Source organism: Nuphar pumila, chromosome 9 (assembly GCF_984573655.1).
Source record: "Nuphar pumila chromosome 9, dmNupPumi1.hap1.1, whole genome shotgun sequence".
NCBI lineage: Eukaryota > Viridiplantae > Streptophyta > Magnoliopsida > Nymphaeales > Nymphaeaceae > Nuphar > Nuphar pumila.
In genome coordinates, this window is record NC_143257.1 from 27,142,211 (window position 1) to 27,163,108 (window position 20,898).

The 20,898-nt window shown below is 39.5% G+C and overlaps 1 protein-coding gene and 1 pseudogene across 2 annotated transcripts in view; one reads left to right on the top strand and one right to left on the bottom strand.

The window, feature by feature from the left end:
- The first annotated feature begins 5,015 nt into the window (after positions 1–5,015).
- Positions 5,016–7,787, top strand: LOC149828517 (protein QUIRKY-like; annotated as a pseudogene). The gene has a single exon (XR_016434119.1). The product of XR_016434119.1 is annotated as a protein QUIRKY-like (transcript).
- Positions 7,788–8,799: 1,012 nt separating this feature from the next.
- The window catches only part of LOC149828518 (mitochondrial outer membrane protein porin of 36 kDa-like), a 44,083-nt gene continuing 31,984 nt past the window's right edge, over positions 8,800–20,898 (bottom strand). The window contains exon 6 of the mRNA XM_090017624.1: positions 8,800–9,214. Within this exon, the coding sequence (XP_089873750.1) occupies positions 9,064–9,214 (151 nt within the window). The 3' untranslated portion in view covers positions 8,800–9,063. The remainder of the gene's footprint in view (positions 9,215–20,898) is intronic.

Genomic DNA, 20,898 nt, shown 5'->3' on the forward strand with positions numbered 1-20,898 from the left:
TTTTCCTTCTCCTTCTTCCTTTGCCTTTTCCTCTCCTCCTCTTCCTCCTTCATTTGCCTTTTCTTTCTTTGTTTTTCATTCTCCTCCTCCTTCTTCCTTTGTTTTTCCTTCTCTTCGTCACCATTCTTCTTCTTCATCATCTTTAGTTCTTCCTCATCCTTCTTCCTTTGCTCTTCAACCTCAATATCTGATGGATAATGCTCTGCATTATACAATTTTAATGCTTTGTCCCTGTCTTTATCATTCTCAATCTTCATTATATTTTGGTACCTTTCATAATGCTTATATATATAAGACTGGCGAATAATTTCTTCAATAGTCATCCCATCAAACGACGAGAGCTTTCTTGTCTTATGAACTTTAGTCATTGCTAACCTGCACAACACATAAATTTAACAGCATCATTATATGTTACAACCGTCTTCTCAAGTATATATTATTACAAATTATCACATTCGTTAAACAATCACCAACATTACAAAACGTTGCAATATTTGGCTTCATAAGTAAACATCGTTGTAAGATTTAGCAAACTTAGAGGTAACTTCATAAATACACATCACTATTGCTTTAAATGTATAAATCGTTGTTACTTCAAACTTACAAATCACTGTAGAAATTGCAACATTCATAAGTACATATCGTTGTAAGGTTTGGGCTTCATAAGTAAACATTGTTGTACGATTTAACAAACTTAAGTATAAATCATGGTAACTTCATAAATCATAAATACACATTGCTACTGCTTCAAACATATAAATCGTTGCTACATCGAACGTACAAATCGCTACTATATTAAATGATGTATAAATTATTGTTGGATTCAAACGTATAAATTGTTATAGAAATTTAGCCTTCATAAGTACATATTGTTGTAATGTTTGGCCTTCATAAGAACAAATTGTGCTAACTGTTTTTCGATGCCCAGAAGGTGGATATATACAAATCTATTTGTTTTAGTATGAAAATAGGTATTATTTAGCATGAATAGTACAACGAGTTATAAGATTTAGTATTCAAATTTACAAATCAATTTGTTTACATAACTAAACTCACCGAAAGGATGTGAGTTTTGGTAATCCAACAATGGAGAAAAAACACTCAGAAGGTAGATGCAGTCGATGGTGGCAACGATGCTTCCACTGTGCAGACGATGGCAAAGGATGCTCCAACAGCAACAGACGATGACAAAAGGTGCTTCAACGACAGCAGACGATGACAAAAGGTGCATTGTCAGAGGGAGTTCCTGTTACAGTAGATGGTACAAACATTTACTGCTTAGGACGAAAACATAACGTTTGGACTTTGAAGAACTAACGTCATCCTTCTTTTTTTGGATGAAGAACATTTTTATCCTTTTCTCAAACCGCCATTTTACTTTTCTTGATGAAAGACATTTTTATCTTTTTCTTGAACCATTGTTTCATGGCGAGAATGACAAAAAAAAGTACTTAAGTCTTTGCAACCGCACCGAACTCCGACGCTAAGTCATGCATGTCTGACACACATGGGGATACGCCACGTGCTTATATAAGTGGGGCTTGTTCGAATCCCGAACACGCACATGTGTCTTGGGGGGGGGGGCATATAACCTGCTTTGCCGAAATCTCTCGCGAGACAGGCTTTCAATTTCAAAAAGCTACTGAGAATCTCCTTTCCCTCTTCCCATTCGCTTAGTCTTCTTAATCCACCACCCCCAAAAAAGGCTTGGCTTCCTTTTCTTTGCTTCTCCTCCCTTCCTCCTCTCCTCCACCACCACCACCACTCTACATGAAATCACCAAGATGACAACCAAAAAGCTGATCGTGGATGTCGTTGGCGCCCATGATCTGCTGCCCAAGGATGGCGTCGGAACCTCTAGCCCCTACGTTGTGGTGGACTTCGTTGGCCAGCAGAAGCGAACTCAAACCAAATTCTGGGACCTCAACCCGATGTGGGACGAGACCCTCGAGTTCGCTGTCACCGATCCGGCCACCATGGCGGCCGAGGACCTCAAGGCGGAGGTCTACAATGACAAGAAGACCGACAATGGCCAGAAAAACCACTTCCTCGGCCGTGTCAGGATCCCCGGTAGCCATTTTTTGGAGAAAGAGAAGGAAGCATTGGTTTACTACGTGGACGAGCCCATTCCAGATCCTCCACCTCCACCGGCGGATCAGGGAAACGAAGGACCACCACCATCATAACCAACAGAAATTGCACCAACTGTGAATGCGACACAGGAGGACACACCATCACCACCACCACAACCTAACCCACCACGCGTTGAGCAGGCACCACCTGAGGAGGTAAATCCAAATCAAAATCCAGCTTCCCCACAACCACCACCACCACCAGTAGAGCTGCGAGCAGCAAGAGCACCATCTGCAGCAAACGGTGAATTCACTCCAAAAACGTTGCGGAAAGCTGCCACTTTCTCGACGGAAATAAGAGGGTGGTGTATGTTCTCCCCCGATGATTCATTGAATCCCACGTCTGTGTTCGGGGGTCTGAATGAGCACCATGTATAGAAGCACATGGGGCTCGTATTCTCGTGTATGTTGACATCGCTTAGCATTGGAGTCTAGTGTGGTTGCAAAGACTTAAGTACCCTTTCTTGCTATTCTTTTCATAAAACAACGATTTGAGAAAATGATAAAAATGTCCTTCATTCAAAAAAGAAAAACAAACGGTTCAAAAAAAGGACAAACATGTCCTCCATTCAGAAAGTCAAGGATGATGTTGACTCTTCAAAGTCTATACAGCGAAACTAACCTTAATCATTTCGCCGATGGTGATCCGGCGAAATGATGGTGAGCCGACGATCTGATGGTCATCCGGCGAAACGAACCTGAGCCATAAAAAATGTTTGTTTGAACTTTTTATCATCATCTTCTTCTTCTTCCTTCTCCGTAAAACACTGTAAAACCCTCTCTCTCTCTTTAGAAAAGAAATCAAGGGAGGCAAAGAGTTCTCCCTGGAGAAGGCCATGAACATCAACCCTCTCACTCTCTCTCCCTTCTCTTTCTACTTCTATGCACATCCAGCAGACGATTCTACATTGCTCCATCAAACACCAACTGACCTTTACACTAATTGTAGCATCGTTCAACTTGATGAGTTGTGGAGCCTGATTCATAGTTTTTGCCCTTACATGAGAGGGGTTGGGGGCTCCTCCCAGCGTGGGTATCATCATTCAACTTGATGAGTTATGGAGCCTGATTTAGAGTTTTTGCCCTTACAGGAGGGGGGTCAGGGGGCTACCCCCCGGCGCGGGTCCCGCTGGAAGCAAATCGATTTTTTGGGGTCTTGTATAATTTTTTTATTTTCTTTCCCTCTTTTAACTATCGAAAAAAGAGCAATAAAGCGTTTTCTTTCCCACGATTTTTCTATTTTTCTGTTTCTTTCCCATGATTTTTTCAATGACTCCCCTACAACGATTTTTAGTGTTGTCGGGTCTCCAACGAGCCCCACAACGATTTATAGTATTGTCTGGTCTTCCAACAATAATTTATAGTATTATCGGGCCCTCCTACAACAATTTGTAGTATTTTCGGGTCTCCAACAAGTCTCACAGCGATTTATAGTGTTATCCGATCATTCAACAGTGATTTGTAGTATTGTCGGGCCTTCATACAGCGATTTGTAGTATTTTCAGGTCTTCAACGAGCCCAACAACGATTTATAGTGTTATCTGGTCTTCCAACATCGATTTATAGTATTGACGGGCCTTCCTACAACAATTTGTAGTGTTTTTGGGTCTCCAATAAGCCTCACACCGATTTATAGTGTTATTTAGTCTTCCAACAACGATTTGTAGTGTCTTCCGTAAATCATTATAGCGATTTGTAGTGTTTTGGGGTTGCACAACACAGAATAATAGGCGTCTGGTTTTTTGTTAAAATGAAGAATAAAATGACCATAGAAATCGCTAAAAATTTACAGGACTAAACTAGACTCAATAACGAAGACACCACTTTTTACGGATTTGGAATATGACCTTCAGTTAGGGAGATATGACCATGACAAGTTGGTCCTAATTCGGGTAACGATTTACATCGATTTGCTTACTGAATAACACTACAAATCGCTATAGTGATTTGCGGAAGACACTATAAATCGCTTTATTGCTCTTTTTCGGTAGTTAAAAGAGGGAAAGAAAATAAAAAATTAATACAAGGCCTCAAAAAATTGATTTGCTTCCAGCGAGACCCGCGTCGGGGGTAGCCCCCAGACCCCCCCCCCCCCTCCTGTAAGGGCAAAAACTCTAAATCAGGTTCCACAACTCATCAAGTTGAATGATGCTACCCACGCTGAGAGGAGCCCCCAAACCCCCTCCTGTAAGGGCAAAAACTATGAATCAGGCTCCACAACTCATCAAGTTGAACGATGCTACCCATGTTGGGAGGAGCCCTCAAACCCCCTCCTGTAAGGGCAAAAACTCTGAATCAGGCTCCACAATGAATCAAGTTGAACGATGCTATCCACGCTGGGAGGAGCCCTCAAACCCTCCTCTTGTAAGGACAAAAACTTTGAATCAAGCTCCACAATTTATCAAGTTGAATGATGTTATTCACGTTGGGAGGGGCCCTCAGACCTCCCTTTTGTAAGGGTAAAATCTTTGAATCAGACTCCATAACTCATTTAGTTGAACGATGCTACCCACGCTGGGAGGAACATCCAAACCCTCCTCCTGTAAGGGTAAAAACTTTAAATCATGCTCCACAACAGTCAATGTGCAGATCAGTCAGTGCTTGATGGAGCAATGTAGGATCTTCTGTTGGATGTGCACAGAAGCAGAAAGAGAAGGGAGAGTGAGAGTGAGAAGGTTGATATTAATGGTCTCCTCCAAGAAAGATTTATTTCTCGGATAATCCTGCAGTGTAGATACTGGGTCTTAAATAATCATCTTCGGGGCACTTAAGTCTTTCCAATCACTTTTTTTTTAGAATTGTTATTTTTTTTGACACCCAACGGAGGGAAACTTAAGTCTTTGCAATCGCATCAAACTCCAATGCTAATTAATGCTAACAAACATGGGGATAAGAGAAGCCTTAACCTGCTTCGGGCGGAAACTGAGCTGCGTGGAGCCGATGAAGTACCTCTTCATCCGGATCGTGAAGGCGCGCACCATCGTCGGCGGCGCCGCTGATGCCTACGTGAAGATCAGGGCCGGAGGGCACTACGTCCGCTCGAAACCAGCGTTGTCAAATAAAGCAGGGGATCTCTCCGGCCAGCCGGAGTGGCACCAGGCGTTCGCCTTAGGCCACGACAGGCTTGATCTCTCCGGCAACGCGGCGGCGAAGCTGGAGATCTCCATCTACGCCTTCTTCGGCGGCGTCTGATTCTACTTGTCGGAGGTTCCCCTTCGCGTCCCTCCTGATAGCCCGTTGGCACCACAGTGGTTCCGGCTCGAAGGCAACAGCTCCGTCTCCGGCGACATCATGCTCTCCGTGTGGATCGGAACTCAGGCCGACGACGCCTTCCCGGAGGCCTGGCAATCCGACGCCCCATTCCTACACCACACTCAATCTAAAATCTACCACTCTCCCAAACTCTGGTACCTCAGGGTCACAATCATAGAAGCTCATGATCTGATCCTGAGTTCTTCATCACCACCGAAGGAAATAAGGGTGAAAATCCAGCTGGGCTTTCAATCCTTGAGAAGCAGACCGGGAAGGAACACGCATAGTTCAATCGTATGGCGAGAGGAGCTGATGTTGATCGCCGGAGAGCCGCTGGAGGACTCGATAATCGTCCTCGTGGAAGACCGCTCCACCAAGGAAACGGCTCTCCTTGGCCACATTACCATCCCATTGGCATCCATCGAGCAGAGGATCGATGAATTGCGCAGCATTCTGTCGAAATGGTTCAATCTCGAAGGTAGTGGTGGTCGAATTCACCTCCGGCTGTCTCGAAGGCGGCTACCATGTGATCGATGAGGCCGCCCACGTCTGCAGCGACTTCCGGCCGACGGGCAGCTGTGGAAGCCGGCCATCGGCATGCTCGAGCTCGGCATTCTCGGCCCCCGGGCGCTGCTACCCATGAAGACTAAAGGTGGCCGGAAAGGATCCACAGATGCGTATTGCGTCGCCAAGTACGGGAAGAAGTGGGTGCGGACCAGGACGATCACGGACAGCTTCGAGCCGCGGTGAAACGAGCAGTATACATGGCAAGTCTACGATCCCTGCACCGCGCTCACCGTCGGCGTCTTCGACAATTGGCGGATGTTCGGCGACGCTGCAGTGGCGGCCGACGGCAAGCCGGACTACCGCATCGGCAAGGTGCGCATCCGCCTGTCGATGCTGGAGAGCAACAGGGTGTACACCAATTCATACCCTCTCTTGGTTTTGCTAAGTTCAGGAGTGAAGAAGATGGGGGAGATTGAGTTGGCAGTGAGGTTCAGCTGCCCGTCTCTGATAGATATGTGCTCTGTTTATGGGCAGCCTCTGCTTCCTCGCATGCACTATCTCTACCCCAAAGGCGTGTCGCAGCAGGATCAGCTCAGGGGAGCAGCAACGAGGATGGTGGCAGCCTGGCTCGGGTGCTCGGAGCCACCACTGGGTCCGGAGGTTGTTCAGTACATGCTTGACACAGATTCGCATGTGTGGAGCATGAGGAGCAAAGCGAACTGGTTTAGGATCATGAATGTGCTTACATGGGCTGTCGGATTGGCGAGATGGGTGGATGAGATCTGCCGATGGCGAAATCCAGTGATCACCATATTGGTGCATGTGTTGTTCTTGCACCAACATTGCTGTTTTATGTTTTTCTGATGGGAGCATGGTACTACAGGTTTCAGCCAGGAATTCCGGCCGGGATGGATATCGGGCTCTCGCAGGCAGAAACCGTCAATCCTGATGAACTCGAAGGAGAATTTGATCAGGTTCCGACGTCTAAGCTGCTGGAAATTGTAAGAGTCCGATACGATAGGCTGCTGACATTAGCAGCAAGAATACAGACTGTACTAGGGGATTTCCCAACACAAGGGGAGAGGTTCCAGGCGTTGTTGAGTTGGAGGGATCCACGGGTGACTGGGCTGTGCATTGGGACATGTCTGCTGGTGGCAATCGTGCTTTACGTTGTCCCTGCAAAGACGGTGGCGGTAGCCAACGGATTCTACTTGTTGAGACACCCGATGTTCAGGGATCCGATGCCACCGGCATGCCTGAATTTCTTCAGGCGGTTGCCAAGCTTGTCTGATCGCATGATGTAAGATTGCAGAACGGTAGTAGCATTGATCAATGTTTTTAGAAGGTGCCATAGAAATGATCACAAAGAAGATTATGAAACTCGTAGTTGAAACTCTATAGCAGCCTAGAGTGAAGTAATTGGGAAGGTGGGTGGAAGTGCCAGTTTAATGTTTTACATTTTACAATTGCCGATTTCTACATAATTTGTGCCTTAAAAATCGAATGTAGAGGAATGAGTTTAGTATGAGGATCGTGTACTCATGGAGCATCAATGAGACATGAGGAAAGGGGAAACTCTCAATGGAAAGTGCAATAGAAGACATAAGACAGAAAAGTCATTGATGTCCATAGGATTTAGTAAGAATAATCTGAGGTGAGAAGAGAGGCCTTGGACCTTTTGTTTTTGAGCTGAGTGCGTATAATTTTTCTATTAGTTAAAATGGATGGGTATTTTTGAAATTTTGTAATAATCAAACATGCATTAATGAATTAATAATAACAAGAGCTGGTTTAATAGATCTCTTCAAATTGTTGTTTCCCTATATGAAAAACTAGTCTGCTACTGTAAAGTGCATTTTTGTTAATGCAGAAAAACTTGGAACAGTTGTAGCAGCAACAACAAAAGCAACAAATTTCTGCTACTGCGGGCGTAGAACACTCTGCGTTCTCTTATGATGTGAATTGTGAAGCAAAACTCAACTTTCGGCTAGCTAGCTGAAGTCTACAATTTATCATAGTATAAACTAGCATAAGGTTAGCAAGAGAATTACTCTCTATTTCCCAGACAAAAAACAGATAACATATAATGTGACAGATGGACACGAGTGCTTATGTTCTCTAGCATCACTCCACAAGTTTAATTGCATCATGTGGAAGAATTTGGGATTTTCTCTCAATCTGTGAAACCCAAGCCGGTTCTAGGTATTTCTTGCATCATAGAATACTTGGATGTTCAATAAATGAGTAAAATGCACTTTTCAGAGATGCAAAGGAAGAATTTTTCTTTATGCAGGCAGCAAAGGCTTCACCCACCAGAGAAAACAAAGCAAAGAGAACAAACGAGGCCAGAAATAATAGTAAATTACAAAGCCTGAATGATTATGGATGATTCCAGTTGGCATCCTGTGTAACATCAAAAACAAGATCATCTCCAACCAGACTTACTGTGCCCAAACATTCCAAGATGCTACAAGTTTGTGAACATGCAAAGGAGTATAAAGCTTCAAGACTTTATATGTATACTAAGAGTTAATAGTTGTACTAGTTTGAAGCAACCAATCACATTGCACTTGGTTCTCATCTCTGCAACAAAGACGGTGATGGTGGTAAAAATGGTGATGATTATCATGTTTGGCGCCCATCGCAAGCAGTTCTCGTCTCTTAAAAGAAGCTGATGAATAACATGCAAGCTTTGAACGCTTCAAGGAACCATGATAGCAGGAAATCAGGATATCCACCTTTTAGTGCATCAACATTGTCAATGCAGCTTGCTCATAGACATTGGCAAAAGAAAACAATCAAACATCATAATCAACTCTATAGTGATGCCTGTACATCTGATTCATCACAAACTACATATTTGTCGATAGATAATGTAGCAACTATCATACAAGGCAAGGGAAGGAACTTGACAAACCATACAACAAAATAGTTTACTGATTAAGTACTAACAGTACATGTGGAAATTATTTAAAAAAAATGGAACATTGTGCACATTTGATCACCTTACTGCAAAAACAATATACATGACATCCATAAACTACTTATGTCAAGACCCACATCAACTGTTGATATCCACCCAGTTCACACACAAGCACTTTCATTGATTTTAGTCTGTACAAGCATAGTGATTTCTCCTTAAATATCTGGGCCAAATGGCAGCAGCAAATAATCAGAAACACCAGCTATGCAATCCCCTGATGGAACATGATGCTGGCGGTGGATGATTCTCCGTTTTGATGTACAATCCCCTTAAGTTACAAGCCTCTAGATATTCATTCTTCCAACCCTCCCTCAGCTCTGCAGAGTCTCTGTACCACTGTCTGGAATGCAGATTAAAATTGTGAAAATATTTCAGTTTCTTTCCATCAGCAGCAAAGCAGTTGCTTAAAACAAAAATTAAAGAGAAAAAAATAAGAATTCACTGTTCAGGTTCACAGCATGTCCATTTATTTTTTCCAAGATGCATTAGATTTCACTCCTTTTGATTATCACTAATTTATGTGCATGAATAAACAATATTTTTCATGAAGAATATATGTGCATGGGCACAGATGTGTCTACACATCTCAGACACGTGCTAGACATAAAATGACTGATGATACAGCCTCCTACACTGCCAACAAAATAGCAGGACCTCTTCTATCACCAAAGATCTGCATAAACATTGGTCATATCATCCTCATATCAAAATAGATTTGTGTAATGATAGTGAAAAAAATTAGCACAAACTTAATAGTTTCTACCGTTCTATTTTCAAACCCCACACTAGAGGGTTTGTAGCAACCATGCACATAAAGATCTTAAGCTGTGATAACTATTCAATGTCTACAGAATTTTGTGCTCTTTCATGCAACTCTGGAGTAAATTCTATTAAAATGTTGCTTTTAAATTCTTTGAATGGTTCATTCTTTAATTTCCATTCATAGGTATTACCTAAAATCTTGTGAACTTATGCTAACTCAGGTTCCACTCAATATTGTCATCAGGCATTCTTAGGTATGCCAGGATAGTAAGTAGAAGTAGGAACAATGATCCTCAACTCAATTCATTATAAACTGCTATTTTAATTGGCCCAAAAGCTAGAAGTGATAGCAAGTCAAGATAAGTTGGGCAAGGACATGCATTTCTTGAACTAGATCTGGGTATTGGTACCTAAAGAAAGATATCCATGAGGTAGTTGTGGAATCCCCTGGTGTCATCGTGATAAGAGCGGCATGAGGGACACAAGTCCTTAGTGAGCAGCAGTCATATGCCATCAAAGTTAGCCTCATGTGCACAAACAATGATCTATAATGAACCTCAGCTAAAAATGTAGAGAATGGAACCTTGTAGGATGACGTCATTCCACCAAAAGACCACCTCTTTTGAGCCCAGATGATCCAAATGATGTCAACCTGATCCAAACAAGATATGCTTTGGCTAAAGACCGTCCGATTTGTAGCAGAAAATTCAGAACAAATAAGCAAGATTCATTCAACTCAGACAACTATTTAGAACATTCTGTACAGAAACCAGGGTTGCAACTGACAAAGAAGCACCAATAACAGAAATAAGAAAAGAATAAAAATGGAAGACTAAGGGAGAGTAAAGTTTAACCATCGACTCAACTCAACACTGGAGATTTGTGAACACCCCAAATTTTCCAAAAATCCAAAAATTCCTTCTTTGCCCCTGACCTCCGCCTTCTTAATAACCGGGTAAAATTTTAACCAAAAACTCCATTCATTCCTTGGATTCGTTAGAACTCGGACCCAAAGTCTTAGCTCTGACCCAATTTTGATCCAAATCAGATCCGATCCCCTCTTTGAGAAAAAAATTCTCAGAAAACTCTCTTTTGTAAATATCTTTTGCAAAAATACAAAAAATCAATTTTAAATCTTTATTTCTCGTAAATCTTAGGATTTTATCGTAAAAACCAAAAAAATTGAAAAAATTACAAGAAAAATGAATGAGTTTTAAAGTCAATTTTTGCTAAAAACCCCATTCTAAAAACCATTTTTTACAAAAAAAAATCTTGTTGAAGGAACCTTCCTTTTGGAAATTACGTAAATCTGAGGGACTGAACATGTTTTTAGGGTTTTTCTCGCAAAAGGTCGGAGGCCGAACTCCAGAAGCTTCTCCCCCTCTCACTCTCGTTCCTTCATCGCCACCCTTCACGAAGCTTCCGGCATTCTTCTCCCCATTGACCCCTCCATGGCCGACCACCGATCGCTAACCTCCTCTGCCCACCACGCTCTCTCCTCCATCCATCGCTAACAAACCCATTCTCGATTCTCCCTTCTTTCCCTATTTAACAAACCTCTTCTTCCTCCTGCTGAGCCATCTTCTGCCTCTCCACCTTCTCCTTCACGACCCGTCTTCACCCCACCATTGCTCTTTTCTGCACACCTCTTCTTCGTTCTTTTTCCCTAATCCTCCTCTTCCTTTTCCTGTCGGCTGAAGCAAGAGGCTGCCTACAACTTCAAGATCTCAGCAGAGGCACGCACCATAGCAGATCCGCTCTCACCTCACCATCGCACTCTTCTACGCATCCCTTTTCCCCTGGATATCTTTTGAAGCTATCGGAGAGATCTCGACTCACTCCTTCAGAATTCCTGTAAATTTGGTAAGTCCTTTTTTTTTCTTTTTTTTTCTTCCTCTGTTATTATCTTATTTCCTCTTCGGACTCTCTGGTCTCATCGCCCCATCAAGGCACCATGGAGGGATTTGATTTGCCTATAACACTATCAATCCCTCCCTTTGTGCAACAGTAAATGGGATTTCCCAATTCCAACACCGGTTCTCTGCTTTACAAAATTTTTTTCATTAGTTGTGTAAGGGTAAATTCTCGTTTATGCCATTTTCAAGTTCTACATTTCTTTTGCAAGCTCTTCATATCTGTTTCCCTCTAGTTATTTTTTTTATTTGTGCATTTCATATCCTAGCAATTTCGTGTATATTCCCTTTTCCCCTTTGTTATTTCTCATTTTTTCTTTTGTTTCTTTTTTTTGTGGCTATGATTATCTGTCATGCCTCATTTTTTTGTTTTGTCTCTTAATATATGGTTTCATATCTTGACAGCATCAAGATCCCATTTCTTCAAACACCAATCCATCAGATCTTTGTCAATTAATGTCTGATTATCTCTCTTTATCACCCCATATCCCATCATTTGTGTTACTTTTCGTTTTATTTTGTTTCTTTTCTTTTCTTTTTTTTTGGTTTTATCAGCATTGGATCTGGTCCATCCCAGTACATTCACGTTGTTTCAAGACAGAGCGTGATTTTGTTGTATATTATGTATTATTTGCTTCTGACATTGTGCACTTGTTAATATCCATAACAATGAACTGCGTTCTCTTACATAGCTATGATTTTTTGGTTCAGCAGATTCATTGTTTGAGAGGCATCGTATTTTTATTTTTTTTTATTAGTACAACCTGAATGCTAACATCGTTGGTATACCCCTTGGTCGATTAACACTATGACATCAATATGTTCATTATTTTGTCCATTTGCATCTTCACCATTCTCATTAGTTACTTCCAGATCCTCCTCTAGCTTATGATAGAATGGTCAAAAATCGAACTCGTCCCAGCTAGTACAATTACATTTAGTAAAAGGGAGCTCACGGATGCTGAGAGTTTTCAAGAAATGTGCTTCAAAACCATGTTTGTCTGGTCAGTGCTTACCAAGGGCTATGTTGAACTGGGTAAGAAAGATTCCTCCACTGGAATCTGCTGGATGATATCTGCATTCTTTGAAATTTCATCCTAATTAGAACAATGATTTTTTTTTTAGCTTAAAACCTTATGTTTGTTATAACTGTTACTTATATCTTTCTTGATTAGTTATGGCAATATGTTCAGACATGAAATTTGTATGTCTGTGCAGCCTTTCGCTTCATTCCCATGCATATTATATACTATATATATGTTATCATTTCTCAACAGTGCTTACGCCTCTCCGTACTTACATTCAATACACCAAGCACATGAAGGTGCTTTGGGTGTAAAGTTGTTGCTTGGTCACCAGATGGCTATCTTCTAGCAGCTGACAATCATGATCAGGTGTTAAGAAATTTGATTCATCTTACATGAAAAATCTTTGTCCCGTTTGGGTATATATTCATAGTTGGAGGGCCTTACAATACCCCAGTTTTGAAGGAGGATGATGGACCTCGGCAATTTGATATGTCGGATGATTTCCCTCATGATACATTGAGTGATTGTTCAGAAAATACCTCAGAAAGCCACTTCCAAATCAGGTACCAAGCAATAAAATTTTCAATAGCTCTATCTTATCTAAAACTGCCACCGGTTTCATATTTTCTGCAGCATGGACAGGTCGGTTTAACATTTATATTTACATTTACAGTATATAATATATTCAATGCATCTTCTGTAAGTGTTAACACGCCCTTCATCTGTACATCCATCTCTAGTATCCCATGACACTTGCAACCCTGTTTTCAATCTGAAATGAAATGGGGATCTTCGAAACACGAGCTTTGATTAACAAGAGCAAGTGTCAAGAATGACACTAAAGCATAACCCTTAAAAAGGGTATAACTGGAAACAAAATAAAAATAAAAATGTATTCTTTATTGATATGAAAAACCAATTGCTTAAGAAGCATTGGAGTAAAATACAAGAGGGGCTGCACCCCTTTATATACACAGCTGAAAGAGGACTCAATAGAGCTGTTGGGCACAGTCCAACAGCTCTATTTAGAGTTGTTGGAATGTGTCAGTCCAACAGCTCTATTAAGAGCTGTTGGACTGTGTCAGTCCAACAGCTCTATTGCTAGTCAAGTCTGGACAGGACTTGACTAGCAACAGTCATTCTAGCTCAAACTGAACTAGATGACATAAAGACAAAAAATAAAAATAAAGGAAAAAAAATACAGAAAAGAAAGAAATTAAAAATGTATTTATATATATATAATAATATAATATTATTATATATACATATATGTACAGTTTTACATTTTAACACTCCCCCTCAAACTTACGGTACAATGAGCGAAAGTTTGTCTAAGAGAAAGTGAAATCGGGTAGCAATGAGAGGCTTTGTAAAGAGGTCTGCTAACTGATATTCTGAAGTGACATATGGCAGATCAATTATCCCGTGTAGATATTCCTCTCTGACGTAGTGACAATCCATTTCGATGTGTTTGGTGAGTTCGTGGAATGTTCTGTTACTGGCAATGTAGATCGCACTTTTGTTGTCACAACACATTTGTGAAGCCTTTGTTGCTTCAACTCCCATGTCAGCAAGCAGTCGTCGGAGCCAAACTACTTCCATGGTCGTGGTTGCCATGGCTCTGTATTCAGCTTCGGTGGATGAGAGAGATACCTTCTGCTGCTTTTTACACCTCCACGAGATTAATGATTCCCCTAAAAAGACACAAAAGCCAGTGGTTGAGTGTCTGTTATTGGGATCACCTCCCCAATCAGCATCAGTATATGCAATTAAATCAAGAGAAGAGGAGGAAGATAAGAAAAGTCCTCGTGAAAGAGAGGACTTGATGTATCTGATAATACGCATGACTGCTCCCATATGAACAGAAGTAGGAGCATGTTGAAATTGACTTGCTGTATGAACAGCATGTGCTATATCTGGTCTGGTAATGGATAGATAGGAAAGTGCCCCGACAAGCTGTCTGTAAGGAGTAGGGTCTGCAAGAAGTTCTCCATCATCAATCTTCATTTTAACATTAACAACTTCTGGAGTGTCAACTTTCTTATCATCAGTAATACCAGACCTGAAAACAATATCAAAAGCAAATTTAGTCTGAGATAATAAATATCCTCTAGGAGAATAAGCAACTTCAATGCCTAAAAAATATCTCAACAAGCCCAAATCAGTCATTTCAAAATGAGATTTAAGAAGTGTTTTGATTGTTTCAACTCCCTGTTTATCGCTTCCGGTGATGATCATATCATCCACATAGAGAAGAAGCACAATGATCCCTGCATCAGAATTCTTAATAAACAAAGCAGTGTCAGTTACACAGAATTGAAAACCAATATCAATCATAACACGACTAAACCTATCATACCAAGCTTTTGGTGCTTGTTTAAGTCCATAAAGAGCTTTTTCTAAGCGAAGGACTTTACCCTTAGGAATACTTAGACCAGGAGGGGGTTCCATATATACTTCTTTAACTAGCTTTCCATTTAAAAAAGCATTTTTGACATCCATTTGAAAAATAGACCATTTTTTGATAGAAGCTAAGGCAATTAAGGTTCGGACAGTAGTCATACGAGCCACCGGAGCAAAGGTTTCTTCATAATCAATCCCATATTCTTGGGCATAACCTTTGGCTACTAAACGGGCTTTATATCTTTCAAGAGTACCATCACTCTTGGTTTTAATTTTATAAACCCATCGACATCCTATAGTTTTCTTCCCTGGATGAAGATCTTGAATATTCCATGTAGAAGCCTTTTCAAGTGCATCTAATTCAACTTTCATGGCTTCTATCCATTTGATATCATTTTTTGCTTGAAAATATGTGGATGGTTCTTCATATGAGTGAATTAATGCAATAACTGCCCTATATGTGGGTGAGAAAGACTCGTATGATACAAACTTTTCTGGAGGCCTCGAGATTCGGGATGATTGTCTAGTTGGAATGTTAGAATATTTCTCAAGTGCACATGGAGTATTAGACTCTTGTCGCCTGGAATATTGAATACTAGTATCTCTATGAACTTCTTCATTTTCAACATTAAGATCAATAATTCTTGGATCATCATCAAAGTTACAATCAAGATCATCATCAAAGTTACAATCAAGGTCATATTCATCAGATGTTGATGTTAGATCTAGCAAAAAGGAGTACTCAGTGACGTCTTTTAATTTTCTAAAATCAAAGAAGCTCTCCTTTTCAAGAAAGGAAACATTTCTAGACACATATAGTTTATTATTTTTGAAGTCAAAACATCTATAACCTTTCTGGTTTTCAGCATATCCTAAAAAGGCACAGGGAATCGCACGAGGGGAAAGTTTATCATTTTTGTCAGTAAATATGAAACATTTGCACCCAAATATTCTTAATCTAGAGTAGTCTGGAGAAATGTTCATAAGTTTTTCAATGGGAGTGATATTTTGTAACGAAGAAGATGGCATCCTATTAATGAGATAGGTGGCAGTTAAGGCAGCTTCTGCCCAAAAGTCTTTAGGGATTTGATTTGCTATTAATAAAGTTCTAGTGGTTTCTATAATATGGCGATGTTTTCGTTCTGCCAGTCCATTTTGTTGAGGTGTATAAGGACAAGATCTTTGATGTGTGATGCCATGCAATTTAAGATAATTTTGAAAATCTGTGGATAAAAACTCTCCCCCTGAATCTGTGCGAAAAATAGTAATATCATTTTGAAATTTGTTTTTAACCATATTATGAAAAGTTTGAAAGTATGAAAATACTTCAGACTTATGTTTGAGAAAGTACATCCACGTATGTCGGGAGAAATCATCGACAAAAATAACATAGTAAACAAATCCTCCTTTAGAAATTACTGGTGCAGGACCCCAAACATCCGAGTGTATTAATTCAAGTGGTCTTGAAGAGAAAAAGGTTCTGTTCTGAAATGGTAATCTTTTCATTTTGCCGAGAATACAATCTTTACAATCAAATGATTCAGAGTTACAAAATTTCCCTAGATTTGGAAAATGTTGGATTTTGGCTATATGTGGGTGACCAAGTCTCTTATGCCACAGTTCCAACTCTATTTTTTGAATATTATAACAAAAAGCTTTCTTCGGCATTTCCAAAAAATCCATGTAATAGAGTCCTCCTTCTCTATGGCCTTCCCCAATCAGCTTGCCTGACTGGCGATCCTGTACCCAACAACCATGAGAAGAAAAAGAAATATTACACCCATAATCAGAAATTTGAGATACAGATAAAAGATTTAAATTTAATTTGGGAACATATCTAATTTCTGGAATAAAAAAATTTTTTGTTTTATAATTTTTTTTCAAAATCTCCTATTCCTTCTATTTCAAGAGAAGTCCCATCAGCAGTAAAGACCTTTGACACACTTGTTTTATTTTTAACACATTTGGATAGACTTTGATTATTTGGGGTCATATGAAAAGATGCACCAGAGTCAAGAAGCCAAGAAATTTTACCTAAATCAGAAAAAGATGAGGCTGCTGCGCCGGTTGAAGCTTCAGATGAGGAAGAGGCACCTTTGATGAGAGGCTGAAGGATCTCCATTAGTTGGGCCAGGGAAACTGGTGCATCCTGATCTTTAGGCTCCGATCCAGCAATTGCAGCTCTTTTTTCTCTCAGCTCCTTAAGTTTGGGACATTGTGGCCTGTAGTGTCCCGGTTCATGACAGTGATGACAAATAACTTTCTTCTTATCATAGTCACCATTTTGTCGGTTAAAGTGAGGAGGCCTATATGATCGAACATGATTCCCTGGTCTAGACACTGCTAAAACGGAATCATCTTCAATTTTTAAAGAACCTTTCCGGAGACGATTTTCTTTCATTGTTAACTCTTCAATAGTTTCAACAATAGAAGGAATTTTTCCCCGGTGAAGTAGGGCCGATTTAGTGGTTTCAAATTCCGGCCTTAATCCAGTGATAAACTGGTAAAAATGTTCAACATCGAGTTGTTTCTGACGAAGCTCGATGTCTTCGGCACAATGCCACTTTGGTTCTAAAAGGGAAAGTTCTTCCCAAAGTTCGGACAACCCATTGTAATATTCACGAATAGTTTTGTCTCCTTGTGTCATCATTCGAACTTTTTCTTGGAGGTTGCACACGTGTGCAATATCTTTAAGGGAATACATATTCTTAAGGTATTCCCATGCCTTATCGGCATGATCAAATTTGGCAAGACTTGAGCATTTTTTAATGTCAACGCTATTGATAAGCCATGACATTATCTTCGCATGAGATATTCTCCATTCTTTCCATTTCTTCTCGTATGAGGCAATAGCCTTGATTTTCTCTTCTTCCGATAGAGGGACGTCTTTATCTCCCTCCTTTTTAGTAAGAGATAGCTTAGGTTCCGAATCGGAACCATCCACAATCTCCCATAAGCCTTTTCCCCATATATGGTACTTCATGATTGAAGCCCATGTTACATAGTTCGTATCGCTTAGTTTCATAGGCATGATGGTGATTTTATCATTGTCATTCATCGATTACAAGGAGAGAAAGAATAGGGATAGAAGAGAAACAAGAAGGAAAATGAGAAAGAAAGAAAAAAAAAACAATACAACAAGATGTGAAATCTTCTCCAATGAAGTGATAAAACACTTCTCTTCAAGTGGCGAACACTTTTGCAAACGGGCACGGAAACCGAGGCAGCTTTTCCTCAAGATTTAGTACTTCCGCGGCTCTGATACCATGAAATGAAATGGGGATCTTCGAAACACGAGCTTTGATTAACAAGAGCAAGTGTCAAGAATGACACTAAAGCATAACCCTTAAAAAGGGTATAACTGGAAACAAAATAAAAATAAAAATGTATTCTTTATTGATATGAAAAACCAATTGCTTAAGAAGCATTGGAGTAAAATACAAGAGGGGCTGCACCCCTTTATATACACAGCTGAAAGAGGACTCAATAGAGCTGTTGGGCACAGTCCAACAGCTCTATTTAGAGCTGTTGGAATGTGTCAGTCCAACAGCTCTATTAAGAGTTGTTGGACTGTGTCAGTCCAACAGCTCTATTGCTAGTCAAGTCTGGACAGGACTTGACTAGCAACAGTCATTCTAGCTCAAACTGAACTAGATGACATAAAGACAAAAAATAAAAATAAAGGAAAAAAAATACAGAAAAGAAAGAAATTAAAAATGTATTTATATGTATATAATAATATAATATTATTATATATACATATATGTACAGTTTTACATTTTAACACAATCCTCCGTTACTACTAAATCTAAATGGTGAATGATTTTCTACTTTGCAGGTAAGAACATTAGTTCTCAATCTTGCTCTGCTCTTGAAGACGCACAGTTCCAAATATGTTGTTGTTGAAAGACCAGCTGCAAATGAGAAAGCCTTAAAAATTGATAGGTTGGTTCTGCTTTACATCTTAGAATACAATCCAATGGTGGCGTTTTAGCTCAATTAACACAATGCTTCATTAAATTTTGTATCTTCCACCATGTAAATATTTTTTGTTGTTGAATTCTATTTTCTTGCTGAAACTCATTCTGCTGCAAATGGATTTGTCATGGTAAGAGATGACTTCTCATACTGATGGGCTGAGATTCAAGAATCCAGAATACTAAAGTCAATCCAGCCCTGTCGAAGTTAGTTTGTCATCCAATTAAGTGATCAATTTGCAGGTGTAGTCCAGATACAGATTAATGACCAATCCACTGATGTTGCATCCCCTATTAGACTAAGTATTCACATTCCAACATTTTCATATGAACAACAGTGAACTATACCCCATAAACTTCAACACATTGCCACCATACATCGTTTCCTGCTGTAAATACACGCATGGATGCTGTGTGCACACCACTGCTGCATACCTCCGTCCGCACTCAATCCCCCATTGCCTTGATTCACTGCTATCACAAATGTGACACATTTGGTACAGTTTCAAAAGCACCTCCAGCACCACTTATGCACATCTGTTATACACCTTCAATACACAACATATATCAGCAGCCTACATTAGTAGTCAATTCCCCTTTAGCATACCTCTTGTGGCATTGCTTTCATATCCACATTGTTATATCTCAGTATATTCTTGTATCATCTTACAAATTGCTTGTACAAATATAAATGGATCATGTAGGTGACTCAGTCATCAGGCATTCAGGTATATACATCTTCATTAGTCAAATGTATATAGATTTTGGTTTGATGTTTTCCACTATTTCCCTCAAGTTGTGTCCTTGCTTCACTAACTCTATTTTGTAGGAAGTAAATTAAAAATATCATTTTAGCTTAGGAATGTTAAATTCAAATCTCAAATTCAATTTAATATCGTAATAAGAAATTCTTATTCCTTACACTAGATCAGAATGTAGGAGCATACATATTTTTCTAGAATTGCTTGTTTTCCACATCATTTTCTCCTTTTTTGCAAAAAATCTCACAATGGTGAAACACGAATGGCACGTGCACCATTTCGTAAGAGGTAAATTAATGCTAAATTGATGATTTACATCAACGACCATAGTCGGGATGTAAACAAGACTTAGCATTTTTATCTTTTACGAAATAGCACTGGATCCACACTGGATCCGTTTTCAAAATTCATCATATTTCCTCAAATATTTTCTTCTTTTATCAGAATTTAACTTAAAATTAATTCAAAATATATACCAATGGCCATAGTCAGGGTATATTGAGAGTTAATTTCATTTTAAATTCTATAAAAGCACCAAATGTGTTTCATTCTTCACCTGAATTTAAATATAGATTATTATATAATACATTCAATGACCATAGTCAAGGATGTATTATATCTTCAATCTTATTTTTATTCATTTAAAGAATGGGATAGTCTTTCAAAATCCAATTTCAAAAATTTAAATTCATTCATCATTTAGGATAGAGTTGCATCATATTTTTAAATCCAAGTGATTTTTTCCTTCATTTTTCAGATCAAATCCTATTCATAAATTCAAATTCAACTCTATTTCTCAAAAGGATTCAAGAATTTAATTTCAAGGTCCCATCTGACTTTGAAAACTTTAGAATCAACTTATATCCAAAATTCAAATTCTAACTTCAAATTCAAAGTCCAAATTGACTTTGAAATTCATTTTATATTCAAAGCTCCAACCAAATCCAAAGTTCAAATTAAACTTTGAGATTCTCTTCATCTTCTAAATTTCAAATTTCAAAATTCAAGGTCTAACTTGACTTTGAAATTCATTTGTATATTCAAGATTCAATTCCTAAATTTCATTCAAACTTGGAAATATGGATTCATCTTCTAAATTCCAGATTCAAGCTTCAAAGTCCAATTTGACTTTGAAATTCATTTGCATATTCAAAATTCAAATTTTCAAATCAATTTTGGA